Raw genomic sequence first — 14,237 nt, forward strand, 5'->3', positions numbered from 1 at the left:
GGGGAGAAACGTTGTGAAACGTTCACTTAAATATTTGGGGTACGAGAATTTGAATTGTAAGTGCGCTAGCTCCCCTTTGTACTACCTTGTCAGGAAAAAGAGGGATAAAAAAGAGAAAAAGAAAGGAAAAAAGAGGAAGAGCCAGGCACATGAGACCCAGGCCTCCTGCATACCCCTAAAGCCCCACAGCACGTGCTATAATAAGCTTTCCCTTGCTCCAGTCAATGAGCTCCCAGCACCAAATAAGGATGAAGACAGAGGACAGGACACAAATGCAAAGCAGGACATCCTGAATCATCCAGCCCCTTCTTTCATTTCCTCCCGTTCCCCTTCCTTTCTGCCAGGAAGTCACGGTGTCAGAAGCGCTCGTTCCTAAAAGCATTAATGAGCTACAGAACCTTCCCCCTGTGACAGAGAAAGTCTCAGAATTCCAGCACAGCTCCCCAGGCCCTGCACATCCGTTTGGGCCGGTGCCAAAATCGCCTGAGGGCCTGAAGAACTTCCTTCCCTTCCCTCGGGGTCCCTGGGGCACTCACGGACAGGAATTCCATCGCCTCGCTGGGAATCTGCCTTTTTGCCCCGCCAAATCCTCGAGCTCCTTGGGTGCTTTGCTGTGTCTGAGGAGCAGGGAGGCGTTTGGAGAGGGCCAGGTTTGTGTCTGTAAGCAGCAACCAGAGCCTCACATTGCCAAAATTCCAGGAGTGCAGGCTCGGGGCTTTAGGAAGTGTTAATATGGCAGTGCAGGGATGCACGGCATGCACGACAGCCTCACAACACCTGACTGAGGAATTCAGGCACTGACCAAAGGGGGAAAAAACCCAGAGCAGGCTCGGGGAGGAAAATAAACAACCTGACAGATTAAGGAAATGAAAAACAAAACTGTTTTCAACTCAATTCCAAAAACATTTTTAAATTCTGATGCAACTGTTCTTTGCTATTTGAAATCTTTCACAACGAGGGCTTAAAATTAGCAGGATGAGGGGATATTTCCATGATTAATTAATCCTGGCCGTATATAGGACAACTGGTTGCTGAATTTACTTTCACTAAGCTACTTCTTTTAAAAATACTGCCACCTCTAAGCCTGGCAAAAGCTGGGTATGAGGTCCTGTGTGTGACACAGATCACAGCTCTGGGGACACACACACAGACCCCGGCCAAATCAAGACATGGAGCAAAAAATGAAGCAAGGCAGTTCATCAGCGCAGAACAGAGGCAGCACTCCCAGGAGTCTCCAAAGGCTTCCAACAAGTAAATGAGTACCATACATGTAAAAGCAATTTAAAATTAATGACACTTCTTGTGGGAAGAGATACGATATTTGGTATATTGGGAGCGAGTGATTTACATCAGGTACTACAAGCAGCAAGTGATTGGTGTATCAGATTTATTCTGTAGAACAAGACTAAAATGCACAGGGATCCCTGAAGACTAAATCAACATATTCCCAACTGCCTTGAGAAAATCGACTGGAAGGTGCTACCCAAGCAAATACAAAAACACAGTATTTTTCCCCCTGTCAATCCAGAACAAAAGCTCTGTAATATTTAGATCATAATGCTTAGATACAATCAGTAACTCCTGCCAAAGAACAGTTTTTCGACAGCTCATCGCTCAGTTAATCATCAAAAGATTTTGCTAGAAATGTCACAGCTGGAGCTGCTAGATGCTGAATTTTTTATTTTTCGGGAGGTGTTTGCTTGGTTTCAGGGTTACATTTCTTTTGCGGTCGATTTGGTTTTGCTTGTTTGATTTTTTTGTTAGATGTTTGGGTGGTTAAAGGAGATCGGAGCCTGTGTGAAAACGTGGCACACACGAACACGGAGCACTTTAAAGCCCAAGAGTCGCACATGTCACTGCAAGGCTGCCTCACATCCTCTGTGTCACCGCGCTAGAGCCGCACATCGCAGCTCAGTTTACATCTCCGGAGAGGACCGAGCTGACCATACAGGGGCAGGAATCTGCTCCTCCAAGACACACCTTGCTTCCAAGGCTCACTGCAGGGCCAGCCCGACACCATTGTCTGAAAATCAAGGCGTGAACCTTGACCCGTGAACCTCAAATGAAAACCTGCTGTAACATTTCATCACTTGGCGGTGCCGGCGCTGCGTCTGCCTGACCGAGGCCACCCTGCCCACCCACATCCGTGAGAAACCTGCAACAGAGGCTTCACCAGCACCACCATGCAACCATCCAATGTTCAGTGCTTTTTCCCCCACAAGTGTCCCCGTGATTAGCTCAGCCCTTCCCACATTTACAGTGTCATGTTTGTGTTGCCCACAGAGCAGCTCCGAAGCTGTTTCTCCACACACGCTCCTGCCGTAGCCAGCACAACATGTCAATTAGTGACAAACAGATCTGCTCAAACTAACCATTGTTTGGGTTAAAGCCAAGGACGAGGCAAAACAAAACAAAACACCTTTTCTACAAATCTGTGAGATCCAGTATAAATTCTCCCACACACAACGTTTATGAAATATGCCATCGCAAACGTGTAATTTGGCATTACTAGCTAATTATATAAGCTAAGAGCCCAGCAGACACCATTACGGACTAGGAGAAAGGAGTTATACAAGTTTCCCCCTATTTTTTCACCAGTTTTTTTTCCCCCGCCTGTGTGACAGAAGTTTGTTTATGGCCGAAGGCAGCACCCCCTCACTCCGCGGAGGGCACAGCGAGCATCCCCCGCCGTGCCCGGGGCACCGGGAGTCCCGCCCGCGGTGCTCGCGGCAGCCGGGCCGGGGCGTGCGGGGCAGGGCGGGCTCGGAGCACCGCACCCCGCGGACAGCGCCCGGCCCGGCCCGGCCCGGCCCGCACCCCGCCCCGCCAGCACTCACTCCGCAGAGCTGGTCCCGTTCACGGCGGATCCATCCGGAGCGGGGTTCAGCTGGATCGGCCCGGGCTTCTTCTTCGGCATCTTCGCCCGCACACGGCGCGCAGGGGAGCGGACGGAGCGGCCGCGGCCCCACTTCGGACAGGTCCGAGGGACTTCCTGCGGTGCGGCAAAGCTGGCGGGGAGCTGCCCTTGGCGGCGGTGCCCCCGCGGGCTGCGGGCAGGCGGCCGTGCGGCGGCGGGACCCCGCTCCGAGCGCTCCGAGCTCCGGCGGGCACTGCCCGGGATCGGGATGTGCCCGGCCGGGACCGCGCCGGCGCGCGCCGCCCGCAACAGCCGCGCGCATGCGCTGGGAGCGCGCGCACGCGCACGGCGGGGAGCGAGGCCGCGGGAAGCGCTGCCCTCGGAGCGGCTCCTGCCCTCACAGCGGCTCCTGCCCTGAGCCTGCCCTGCCCCAGCCCTGCCCCGGGGTCGGCGGCGACAGCGGCAAAAATCCTGCCCGGGCAGGGTGGGCAGGCCCGGCACAGGCTGCTCAGAGCAGCTGGGGCTGCCCCATCCCTTGGAAGTGTCCAAGGCCGAGCTGGACGGGGCTTAGAGCGCCCTGGGATAGTGGAAGGTGTCCCTGCCCATGGCACTGGATGGGCTTCAAGGTCCCTTCCAACCCAACCTATTTAATGATGACTTAAAGAGAGCCTTGCTTTAACATCGACTTGCTTCCACAAATCGATAAAGGACTGATTTTTTTTAAGGACCTGCCACTTAATACTAAAGGACGTGCGAACTGCAGTATTACAAGCAGTGGGAGCAGAGGGATCCGGAGGAGAGGCAGGACAGAGGTGTCCTGTGCCATTGGCTGGACCTGGGACAGTGCGGGTCACTCAGCCCAGACCCCGGGCAGGACAGCTGCGTGTCCGTGCCCCAGTGGGCCCTTCTGGGGCAGCAAAGTTGCTTTGAGAGCAATACATGTATATTTATCCTTGCTATTTGAGAGCAATATATGTATATTTATCCTTGCTATGGTCAGTGGAACGTGTTCTTCCATAGCAGTTCTCTCTCCACCAGGGAGAACTGGAATGTAAAGGTGCTGCTGTTTGGCTGTGGATCTTGCAGGGGATTCAGGGGCAGGATATGGAATATTAAAGCAACCAATGGCCCTGTTTGGATAGCAAAGCCAGTCTGGACACACGTGTGCACTGTGACACATACAGTAATCACATGATAAGGTTCAGGAGATAAAAGGAGTTCCATACATTTGACTTCCTGACTTCCGTGAACAGAGTGACTCTACAATCCGCCTCTACTGCTGAGATCTATAAGGAACTTTGCTAAAGTTTAAGTTGCTTTATAAGATTAATTTCTCAATGTCTGAATCCAGCACAAGTCAGCTGAAAACTCTTTTAAGGCCTGTGGGAGTTACACAGTGAGATGGGCTTACAGATTTCTTCTGATTTCTGACACAGCTGAGAAATTCTTTCTGTTGCCGCTGTACATTTCTGTACCACACAGCGCTCCATCTGTCAACAAACACGACACATGCAGCAAAAAAGACTCTGCAGTTACTCATAATTTTGCGTATGTGATAAATGAAACCTCTCACAGACACACGTGAGCTGAGAAGTGAAGCAGCACCGAGGAACTCAGCACTGAGGTGGAGGTAGTGCCTTGGTACTGGTAAAAGAGTGAAAAATCAGTTTATTTTGGCAGCTCCATTTTTTCCTGAGATTCCCTAACTGTCCTTTTCATATACAAGACAAGTGAATACACCACCTGAATGAATAACACCTGAACAGCAGTGAACAGGTTTTATACTCCAGTGACTTGATTCAGACACCAGAAGAAGTGCAGAGTTAATTCCATAACAAAATTTCTGCTGTGAATACTGTGGATAAAGAGCCAGCCTGAATTCTGTATGATTTAAATTTTTGTGGTTTGCAAAAGTATAATTATATTTTAATCAAAATAATTATTAATGTTTTTACAGAAACTGAAATGGTGAACAAGGTTCCCTATATATAATGCAAAAATGCTGAAGAGTTCCTATAATCTTATCCATCTCTAAAGTAAAAAAAAAAAAAAAAAATTATTCACAGCTTTGCCATTAAAGACATATTCCCTCCATCTAATTCCAGATATTAAGGGACAGCTCCCTCCTCTGGAGTGCTTTATCCTTGCACTGAGAACACTGCACTGTGAAATTACTGATTTCCTCAATTTCTTTTCAAATCTCTTTGACCAAAGCACAAAACCCAAAAATATCTTGGGTTCACTGTATCTAGAAATAAATCCACGGGAATATGGATTGATGCCACTGCAGAAATAATTTCTGTACCGTTGTCTGTAAAACAAAGAGGTTTGACTTCAGGGCATTAGTTCTAAAAATTGAGTGCATTTCCCCAGCTGAAACAGAACACATGTTTTGGAAATTTGGATATTCTCCTTGGAAGGAACTGTGTTTTGCTGTACAAACAGGTGTTTCTGGAGGTGAATCACAGAGGAAAAGATGAAGAAAAAAGAGAAGGCACTGTCATTTCAGCGAGAGGCTTCTGAGCAGGGAGACTTTCTGATTTATTGATTTCACCACCACTTGGAAAAATAGAAATAATTTGTCTCTGAAAACAGAACTGGAACAAAGAAGCTTGTCTTCATTACCACTTTTTTCCCCTTATAGAAACCAAAATTTTGCCTAATTTCTTGCATGAAAAGAAAACCACGATTACTATATAGATCAATTGCATCTAAATTAAGCCTACTTTTCAAACTCGATTGCCACATGGAGCCGCATATTTTACAGCCAAAACATGTGCACACAAACTTCTACTTGCAAGATTTAATACTTCTTAATCTATTTAGTGGTTAGCAAAGCAAGTTAGGGAAATAATTAGTCCCATAAAGCAATGGAATTTAAGAAGTCTGGTTTGAATTTGAAAAAAATTGGCCAAGAGGATCAAAAATTATTTGAAGGGAGCTGACAGAGAGCCTGGCAGACATCACACCTGCCTTGCACTTTGTTTTCCTCAAGAAACACAGATTTAAAAGAGCCCTGTGGATCACAGCACAATTTGAATGCTTTGTGATATACTAAAAGCTTAGAAATGAACGTTTAAGGTGGCTGCATAATATCAAATTTAAATTAGACCAGCAAGGTATAAATGTAAATAAGTATAAATTACAAATAACTGAAATTTGCTTAATCCTTAGGATGTGACTTTACATTAATACAATGGGAGCAGTTGTGCTGAGGGTTTATGGCATGAACAGCTTTGCCAACACAATATTTGAAGGGTTTTTTGCCGAGCAAATTCTGCTCCCTTAGGAATAAACCCCTTCAGGCATGGAAGCAGGCAATTATCCATTTGACAGATTTGCTTTGCTGTATATTACGTGTAACAAAGCAGGAAATGAGACTGAAATATAAAATAAGGTGCTAATTTTCTGCAGTTTTCCTAATGAAATTACAGTAATCAAACAGAAACAAGGAGTAATATTTCCTTTTCACCTAAACTAGAAACCAGAAGTGTTTTCTAGAATGGAGACAACCTGTGGGGGGTGCTTTGTTTGTTTTTTCCTGACTTATTATTTTAGCAGCATGTGGCTGGTTATTCATTTCCTGAGGAAAACCAATAATCAATGCTTGCCAGCATTTGCTTTTTATTTAATTAGGAACATAGGACTGGAAAGAACCACCTAGGTCATCAAGTCCAGATTCTAATTAAACACACTTCAAAATTATTGATTAATCAAAGTCGCATAAATATGGTGGGTTTTATAACCATGTCCTCTGCAGAGATTGTAAGTGATCTTCTGATTTTTGTTTGTTTGTTTATAAGGATTTTTCAGTACAAAAAGCAACTCTTATTTTCAATGCAAAGAGCTCATCATGTAGATATTTGATTTTCAGTAATTTTATATGACAATTACAATATTTTGTGCTGGAAATTAACAGCACTTGATCGATGATTATTATTAAATCTCTGTGTTAATTTTCATACTTCAGCTGCCTCAATCAATTGAAGAAATTGGTCATATCTAAAAAGATAAGATTAATTGATTCAGTGCTAAAAAATCCATTAGCGTGTTCTCTCTATATTTGATATATTCTTGATTATAAAAGATGTTGCAATTGTGAATACACATTTTAAACATTTACAGTTAAAAGAATTTTAACCAGAAGGTAACTGCAATTGATTTTGCCGTACTAGAAAGAATACATTAAATTACCAGAAACATTGTATGTCAAAATTGAATTTATAGAGAAATAAGGGAAAACCAATTCCTTTAATGGATTCATATTTTACATTAATTTATATAGTTTTGTTTAAACAAAAAAGAGACTATAATTTAAGTCAGATACACTTCTATGGACTGAGCTGTAAAAATATGAGAACAATTTACAGCTCCAACTGCTTTGGAGACAGGAGCCTGGAGCCTCTCCTGTTGTCCCTGCAGCCCAAATCCTTACATGGCATTTTATGTGCACAGCTGCCAAACCTCTGAGGGCTCGGTGTATTTATTCCTGCCTGGACAACTGCAAACTGTTCAGTTGTCAATTCCCTGAAGGCTTTGTCTGGAGAACATCTCAGGATGGCTCTGTCCTGGTCCTGGGCTGAGCCAGGGCGGGAATCCCTGACCTGCACTGGGAGCAGTGTGGCCACAGGAGCAGGGCACTGTTGTTTTGCATTACTGCATTTTTATTTCTATTTTCCCTAGTAAAGAACCGTTATTCCTACTCCCATATCTTTGCCCCTTAATTTCAAAATTATAATAATTTGAAGAGAGGAGGTTTGCATTTTCTATTTGAAGAGAGGCTCCTGCCTTCCTTAGCAGAGACCTGGCCTTTCAAACCAGGGAGGGGAACGGAGCTGGGAAGGGGCTGGAGCCGCAGGAGGGGCTGAGGGAGCTGGGAAGGGGCTGGAGCCCCGGGAGGGGAACGGAGCTGGGAAGGGGATGGAACCTCAGAAGGGGCTGAGGGAGCTGGGAAGGGGATGGAACCTCAGAAGGGGCTGAGGGAGCTGGGAAGGGGCTGGAGCCGCAGGAGGGGCTGAGGGAGCTGGGAAGGGGCTGGAGCCGCAGGAGGGGCTGAGGGAGCTGGGAAGGGGCTGGAGCCGCAGGAGGGCTGAGGGAGCTGGGAAGGGGCTGGAGCCGCAGGAGGGGCTGAGGGAGCTGGGAAGGGGCTGGAGCCGCAGGAGGGGCTGAGGGAGCTGGGAAGGGGCTGGAGCCGCAGGAGGGCTGAGGGAGCTGGGATTGCTCAGCCTGGAGCAGCTTTGGGGTGACCTGCGCCCTTCCAGTTCATGAGGGGACCATCTACAAGGATCTGGAGAGACAGGACAAGGGACAATGGCTTCAAACTAACAGAGTAGGTTTAGATGGGATATTAGGATGAAATTCTGGGATATTAGGATGAAATTCCTCCTTGTGGCGGTGATGCAGCCATGGCACAGGTTGCCCAGAGCAACTGTTCCATCCCTGAGCGTCCAAAGCCAGATTAGACAGGGCTTGGAGAAAGCTGGGACAGTGGAAGGTGTCCTGCCGAGAGCAGGGGGTTGGAATGCGAATGAGATGCTCTGCAATGTCCTTTCCCACACGGAGCACTCCCGGACTCCACAGCCCTGGGATCGCCTCAGCCGCCTCGCCCCGCCCACTGCGTTTTGGCGCCAAAACCCCTGAGCCACCGCCTTCGGGAGCTCGCGAGACCCGGGGCTCTCGCGGGAGCTGGCGCGCGCGGGGGCGGCCCCGGCCCCTCAGCCCGGCCCCGCTCCGGCCGGAGCCGCTCCTGAAGCGGAGGAACAGAGGAACCGAGCCGTTCCTGCTACTGCCTCAGCCCGGGGCCGCTCCGGAGAGCGCTCCTGAAACTGAGCAACAGAGCCGTTCCTGCTACTGCCTCCGCCCGGGGCCGCTCCGGAGAGCGCTCCTGAAACTGAGCAACAGAGCTTCAGCTGCCATCGCCTCAGGCCAGCCCGCTGCGGCCGGGGGCTCTGGGTGAGCTTCCCTGGAGCAGCCGGAATCGGGGACTCCTCCTCCTCCAGCCCGCGTTTCGGGGTGGGTGAAAGTGCTGTAAATTTGGGGAATTGCCGCTCCTCCCCCCGAGGCTTTGGTGGGGAATGGGAGTGCCACGCGGCTCCATGGATAAGCGCTGTACTCAGGAATCCACTTATTTCAGTTAATTCCTGCCACTCCCAAGTAACTTCGGCGAGTTGGAACATCACAAGCCCTTGTTTTATTCGGCTCAGCAAAGCTGGGTTGTGTTATCCTCTGTATGGTATCTGCTGTTTAATTGTATGACGATCTGTAAATATTGTAAATAATTGACGTTTTTCCGCTTCTGTGGCAGCCTCGCCGCTTCTCTTTAAATGCTTTTGTTGTTTTCTGCAGGAGGGGAAAAAGGCTTCTTTATGGCAATGCTAGATCCTTTAGAGAACAACTTGTTTGATCTTCCTGATTATGAGAACACAGAAGACGAAACATTCCCACCCCTTCCCCCTCCTGCCTCTCCAGGAAGAGACGATGCAGAATGGGCTCAGGCTAATGGAGGTGAGCACCCGGGACCCCTAAAAATCCCATTCTAATGCTGTGCAATCGAAATTAGTGGTGTTGAACTTCAGTGCATTAAAATAGGCGGAGAACAAACTGTAAATTTAAATTGTTAATCACGAGATGCTTTCCAACTTGTGGGAAAATTTTATTTTTGTGGAATCCATGAAAATATGTGCAGAAAGGAATCTTCATAAAACTCAAACTCTTCTGACAAAATGTTGCTACAAATAATTGTACAGCAAACATCTATAGTTACTCTTTATGAGTTGGCTTTTAGAAGAGATAAGAGCATTGGATGTACTCTCAATGCACTTATCAGAAATACAAGTAGAAACCTAAAATGTGCAGCAATTGCTTTGAATACTTGAATGATGCTGTTTTCTTCCCCAGATCCAGATGGAAACCAGGAGTCCCAAACAAAGGATTCTGCTGTGACCAAACAGAAGGCAGTAAAGAGACCAAGGCCTAGATTAGATGCCCAAAGGTAATTTTATACAGAATATTTCTTTGTGTGCTGAGTTTGATGTAGGGCTGTGGGAGAAAATTATTAAGGTACCTCTAAAACTGGTGTGAGTTCTTTATAATCAACAGAGAGAATCCAAGCTTTAGGCTCTTTCAATAAATGTGAGTTTTTTCTTTGTTTTTTTTCTTTTACTTGATAATTGAAAGAAGAGAGTGGGTTTCAAATACCTGCCCCATTTCCTATTCCCAGGTTAACTTCAGAAAGAGGGCTCCCAGCTCTGAGACACATGTTTGACAATGTCAAGTTCAAGGGCAAAGGGCACGAGGTAAGAGCTGGTGAGCTGGGTTTGTTTCCTGGGAGGTGAATGCAGGTTTGCTAGAGTGCTGCCTGTCTGATATGGGGAGCTTTGATAGGGCTCTTGCTGGCCAGCTTCCCAGCAGTACCTGAACAAGCCCTCATGTTGTTTGGAGCTGCAAACTTTAAAACAAACATGAAATGCTTTAAAAAAAAAAATCCATATTTTGATCATAAAATTCTTTTCCTCAACTCTAGAAGTAGAATATCCCATCTGTGATTCTTGTATTGTCCATACAAGCAGGGTTTTGAATCCCAAAGTTTTTAAAAAAAGTGTGACATAGCACTTGAGCCAAGAGAAAGCAGGACTTTCTCTACAAGCTTTCTTATTGTTTTGGGTGCACTTCAACATGCAGAGCTTATTTTCCTTTACACATCATTGTAGAGTTGGTTGTAGACAGGGGAGGGTCGGTCTCTTCTCCCAGGCAGCAAACAATAGGACAAGAGGAAACAGCCCCATGTTGTGCCAAGGGAGGTTTAGGTTGGTTATTAGGGGAAATTTCTTCAGCAGTGTTGTTGAGCCCTGGGCAGCCTGTGCTGTGGAGTCATTGTCCCCAGAGGGATTTAAAAGGCTTTCAGATGTGACACTTGGGGACATGTTTTACTGGTGGCCTTGGCAGTGCGGGGGGAGTGGCTGGAGTCGGTGAGCTTCAAGAACTTTTCCAACCCAAACAATTCCATGATTCTCCTGGCACCCTGCAAGGACTCCTGTGCATCTCTGGTGTTCTTATTACCGCTGGAGCGCCCAGGAACTGGGCAGTAGTGCTGAAAGGTGCAAAAACCTTCCCTAGATCAGCCTAATTTGATGTATCTGCATTCTGAACATCGGGAGCGATGCCAGTTGTGCCCCTGTGGATTTATTCCAGCCTGAGTTCAGCCCTGGTTGGTTAAGGACAATGCCTCAGGACCTGCAGATGTTTGACAGGATATGCAGATGCTCCCCTGAACTTGTGTCAGCGCCGTTCTCACAGCCTGAGCTTCCACATGGATCGTGGGAGGAGGAAGGGAAGGTTCCCCCCACACTGGTCCTGCTGCCATTTTGCAGAGACTGTCAGGCTGCAGATGCTCCATGTGTGCAGGAACTGCTGCCCCATTGCCCTCTGCATCTCCCCTCTCTGTCAGCTTCAGCAGCTGGGTGTTGTCTTTCCTGCTCCAGGCAGAGGACCTGAAGACTCTGATCCAACACATGGAGCACTGGGCTCACAGACTGTTCCCAAAACTGCAGTTTGAGGATTTTATTGATGTAGTGGAGTCTTTGGGAAACAAAAAGGAAGTTCAGGTATGTATATCTGTCAGCTCTTCATGGTTTGGAATAATGTAAGAACTAGGTTTAGGGGATCAATTATGCAATAAAAGAAGATTTAGGTTGTGCATACTGCTCAAAAGTAAAATGTTATTTAAATAAATTTCTCTCAATGTAGAACTTTGTCTAGTATTAATGTTTATATTTATATACAACCTTTCTTTATTTGAAATAATCCTCCAGCGAATTGGCTTCAGCATTTTCAGGCCATCTTTAACCAGAGCAAGTTGCTTAACCAGCTGGAGCTGGTTGGGGGTTTGGGTTTTGTTTGGTTGATTTTTAATGTTTGAACCTGCAAAAGAAGACGGATAAAGAATTCAGCTTCACCTGGCTGGGTGATAGGTGAAGGACTGGGAAGATGATCCCAGCACTGGAGGTCTGTGTGTCAAATGGACATGAAGTGAGAGTGTTTGTTCAGAGTAACAAAGTGTAAAATTGCTGTGGTTTTCCCATGCTCCCAAAGTTGAACATAAAAACCTGCTGCAGATGAAACCCCAGTTTTTCATGTCCCACCTGCAGACCTGCCTCAAGCGGATCAGACTTGATCTTCCTATTTTACATGAAGACTTCAAAAATAATGGTATGCTCTCTCTGCTATTTGTTCAGTTCTTCAATGCTTAAGATTATTTATTTCCCTTCCTACTGACCAGAAGTGAATGATCATGATAGGCTTTTCTAGTGCGGAAGAAATTGTTGAGAGGTTCTGCTTTAAAAGAGGTTTCTGTGTTGTGAGTGCAAAGAGCTGGCCTGGGCTTTGGGGTGCCCCTGGTGACACGTGGCTGCCTTGCCTGTGCTGCAGTGTGAGAGCTGCCCTGCAGCCAGAGGCAGCCACGGACAGCAACACGAGTGGTTCCTGCCGACAGCGTCTGCAGAGGGATCAGATTGTTCTGTGCGATGGTTCCACACACTGCCCTGCCAGCGTGCCTCTGGGGCACTGAGGGCACTGCTGCAGCCTCCAGGGGAGGAACTGTGCGAAATAAAACCTCGGGCTGGGGTGTTGGATTAGCAACCCAACCTTTTTGTCAGCTCTCCTTACTATTCCCAGGCTTAAAGTGGTGCAGCGGCCTTGGGTGCTCTGCTGCTCTGTGGGTGGGTGAAGTTTGTCTGGCTGAACTGCCTCCACTTTGCATGTTTGAGTGCTGGCAGATGAGTAAATATCTCTGTAATAGAGCACACTGAATTCAGAGCTGAGTACTCAATGTATGTGTTCAGACTTCTGATTCACACAATCCTGGATTGGTGTGGGTGGGAAGGGACCTTAAAACCCATCCTGTTCAATCCCCTGACGTCCCCACCTTCAATTAGTGCCACACAGCCTGGCCTTGAAAGGTTGGAATTCCTGTAGGACTCCTGCCACTTTCTAAAGGACAGTGTTTTATTAGTAGTGTTGGGAGGAAAATGACCTGGCCCTAAGGATTGCCTGGATTTCTGGTTCCTTTTGACCCTTCAAGCACAGCTGCTGTTGCTCACTCAGTACACAGAGCTGTGCACTCAGGCATTGATTGTTGTGGGTGTGAGCTCTGAGCACTTGTGCCCTTTGAATATTGGGGATGTGGGCCTAGGCAGAAAATTTCCCATTAAAATTATGAAATCAGCTTCAGCTGTCAATACAAAATGTAGAACACAGAAATGCTTTCAGAACATTCTCTTGACTGATGTGTTGTGGATCTCTGTGGGTTTAAAGTGTTGATTCTGCCCCTCTTCCCTTTTTAAGCAGGAGAAGGGGCGAGCAACGGGCTGGACACAGCTGCTGAGGATGCACACTCGCACTGGGGCAGTGCAGAGGAGCCGAGCTCCCTGCCCGGGCCCAGCCTGACGGAGGAGCAGCAGGAGCGGATGAAGAAGAACCGGCAGCTGGCCCTGGAGCGGCGGCAGGCGCGGCTGCAGGGCCTCAGCCAGTCCCAGCACCAGGGTAAGGACCCCACTTCTGTGGGAGCAGGGACCTGAGCTCCTGCTCACAGCCCTGATGGCTTCCCTAGTGAGTGCTGCAATGTGCAACTCTCACGTTTAACAGTTTTCCTGTGGTTAAACTCCCTGGTGCTTGTACCAAGCTGTGACCACTTTTTCTCTGGTGAAATGCAGCTCTTATCTGTGAGCTGCCTTTGCCGCAGCCTGGGATTCTGGTGATGGAAGCATCAGTTAAACACAGCAATGGTATCTTATCTACTAGTTTTTTCTTTTTTTCCCAGCAGAGCTCCCCAGTCATTACTCAGAAGAGGAGTTTGACAGCCCAGTTGCTCAGGATCCCCCTGACCTCACTGAAGACACTCAGGTTCCTGCAGCCAAGGATGCTCCCACACAACATGGAGATGATGAATTGGGATGTGCCAGGGAAGAGCAGTAGCTCCCCCACACTGTGAATGCCGTTCTTGACCAAAAGACCTCCTTGCTTTAAGTACTGTCATTATACTGAAATGTTGCTGGCTCTTGGCACTCCAGAAGCTTCAGGGAAGTGTTTCCCATGGTGTCACTGAAGGACAGAATTCGTTCCTGGAAGCTGCAGGGGAGCAGCTCCATATACCAGGAAACAGAACAAAGACCTTCAGCTGCACTTGAGCCATCTTTTCCACCTCCCAAAACGTTTTCTAAGAAATGTTTATGAGTTTTTGGGCCTATTTGAATAGAGTTTATAATTTATGTTAAACTGAATGAACTGGGATGTTGATAGATTAAGTTGCTATTAAAGGTGTGTTTGGGGTTTTTTAACAGGGGCACCGGATTTTTTTTAACTGCTTATCCATTACTTATATATT

General features: G+C 47.3%; 2 protein-coding genes and 1 non-coding gene across 5 annotated transcripts in view; 2 read left to right on the top strand and 1 right to left on the bottom strand.

Moving 5' to 3' along the window:
- MAP2K1 (mitogen-activated protein kinase kinase 1) overlaps window positions 1-3,138 on the bottom strand; it is a 32,525-nt gene extending 29,387 nt beyond the window's left edge. The window contains exon 1 of the mRNA XM_059482360.1: window positions 2,838-3,138. Within this exon, the coding sequence (XP_059338343.1) occupies window positions 2,838-2,917 (80 nt within the window). The 5' untranslated portion in view covers window positions 2,918-3,138. The remainder of the gene's footprint in view (window positions 1-2,837) is intronic.
- A 5,450-nt stretch (window positions 3,139-8,588) lies between these two features.
- On the top strand, window positions 8,589-14,190 carry TIPIN (TIMELESS interacting protein). Of its 3 annotated transcripts, none has more exons than XM_059482440.1 (8): window positions 8,589-8,869; window positions 9,203-9,361; window positions 9,755-9,848; window positions 10,077-10,152; window positions 11,338-11,460; window positions 12,004-12,064; window positions 13,199-13,396; window positions 13,674-14,190. In XM_059482440.1, exons 2-8 carry the CDS (start codon window positions 9,223-9,225, stop codon window positions 13,826-13,828), a joined length of 846 nt encoding a protein of 281 aa, XP_059338423.1. In that variant the 5' UTR covers window positions 8,589-8,869; window positions 9,203-9,222; the 3' UTR covers window positions 13,829-14,190. The 3 variants fall into 3 exon arrangements, with proteins under 3 accessions (XP_059338423.1, XP_059338425.1, XP_059338424.1); XM_059482442.1 differs by having other exon boundaries at window positions 13,677-14,190; XM_059482441.1 differs by having other exon boundaries at window positions 8,589-8,809.
- LOC132079798 (small Cajal body-specific RNA 14) lies at window positions 12,260-12,393 on the top strand. The gene has a single exon (XR_009419459.1). It is a non-coding gene; the product is annotated as a small Cajal body-specific RNA 14 (non-coding RNA).
- Window positions 14,191-14,237: the final 47 nt, after the last annotated feature.

This window comes from Ammospiza nelsoni, chromosome 14 (assembly GCF_027579445.1).
Source record: "Ammospiza nelsoni isolate bAmmNel1 chromosome 14, bAmmNel1.pri, whole genome shotgun sequence".
Classification (NCBI taxonomy): Eukaryota; Metazoa; Chordata; class Aves; order Passeriformes; family Passerellidae; genus Ammospiza; species Ammospiza nelsoni.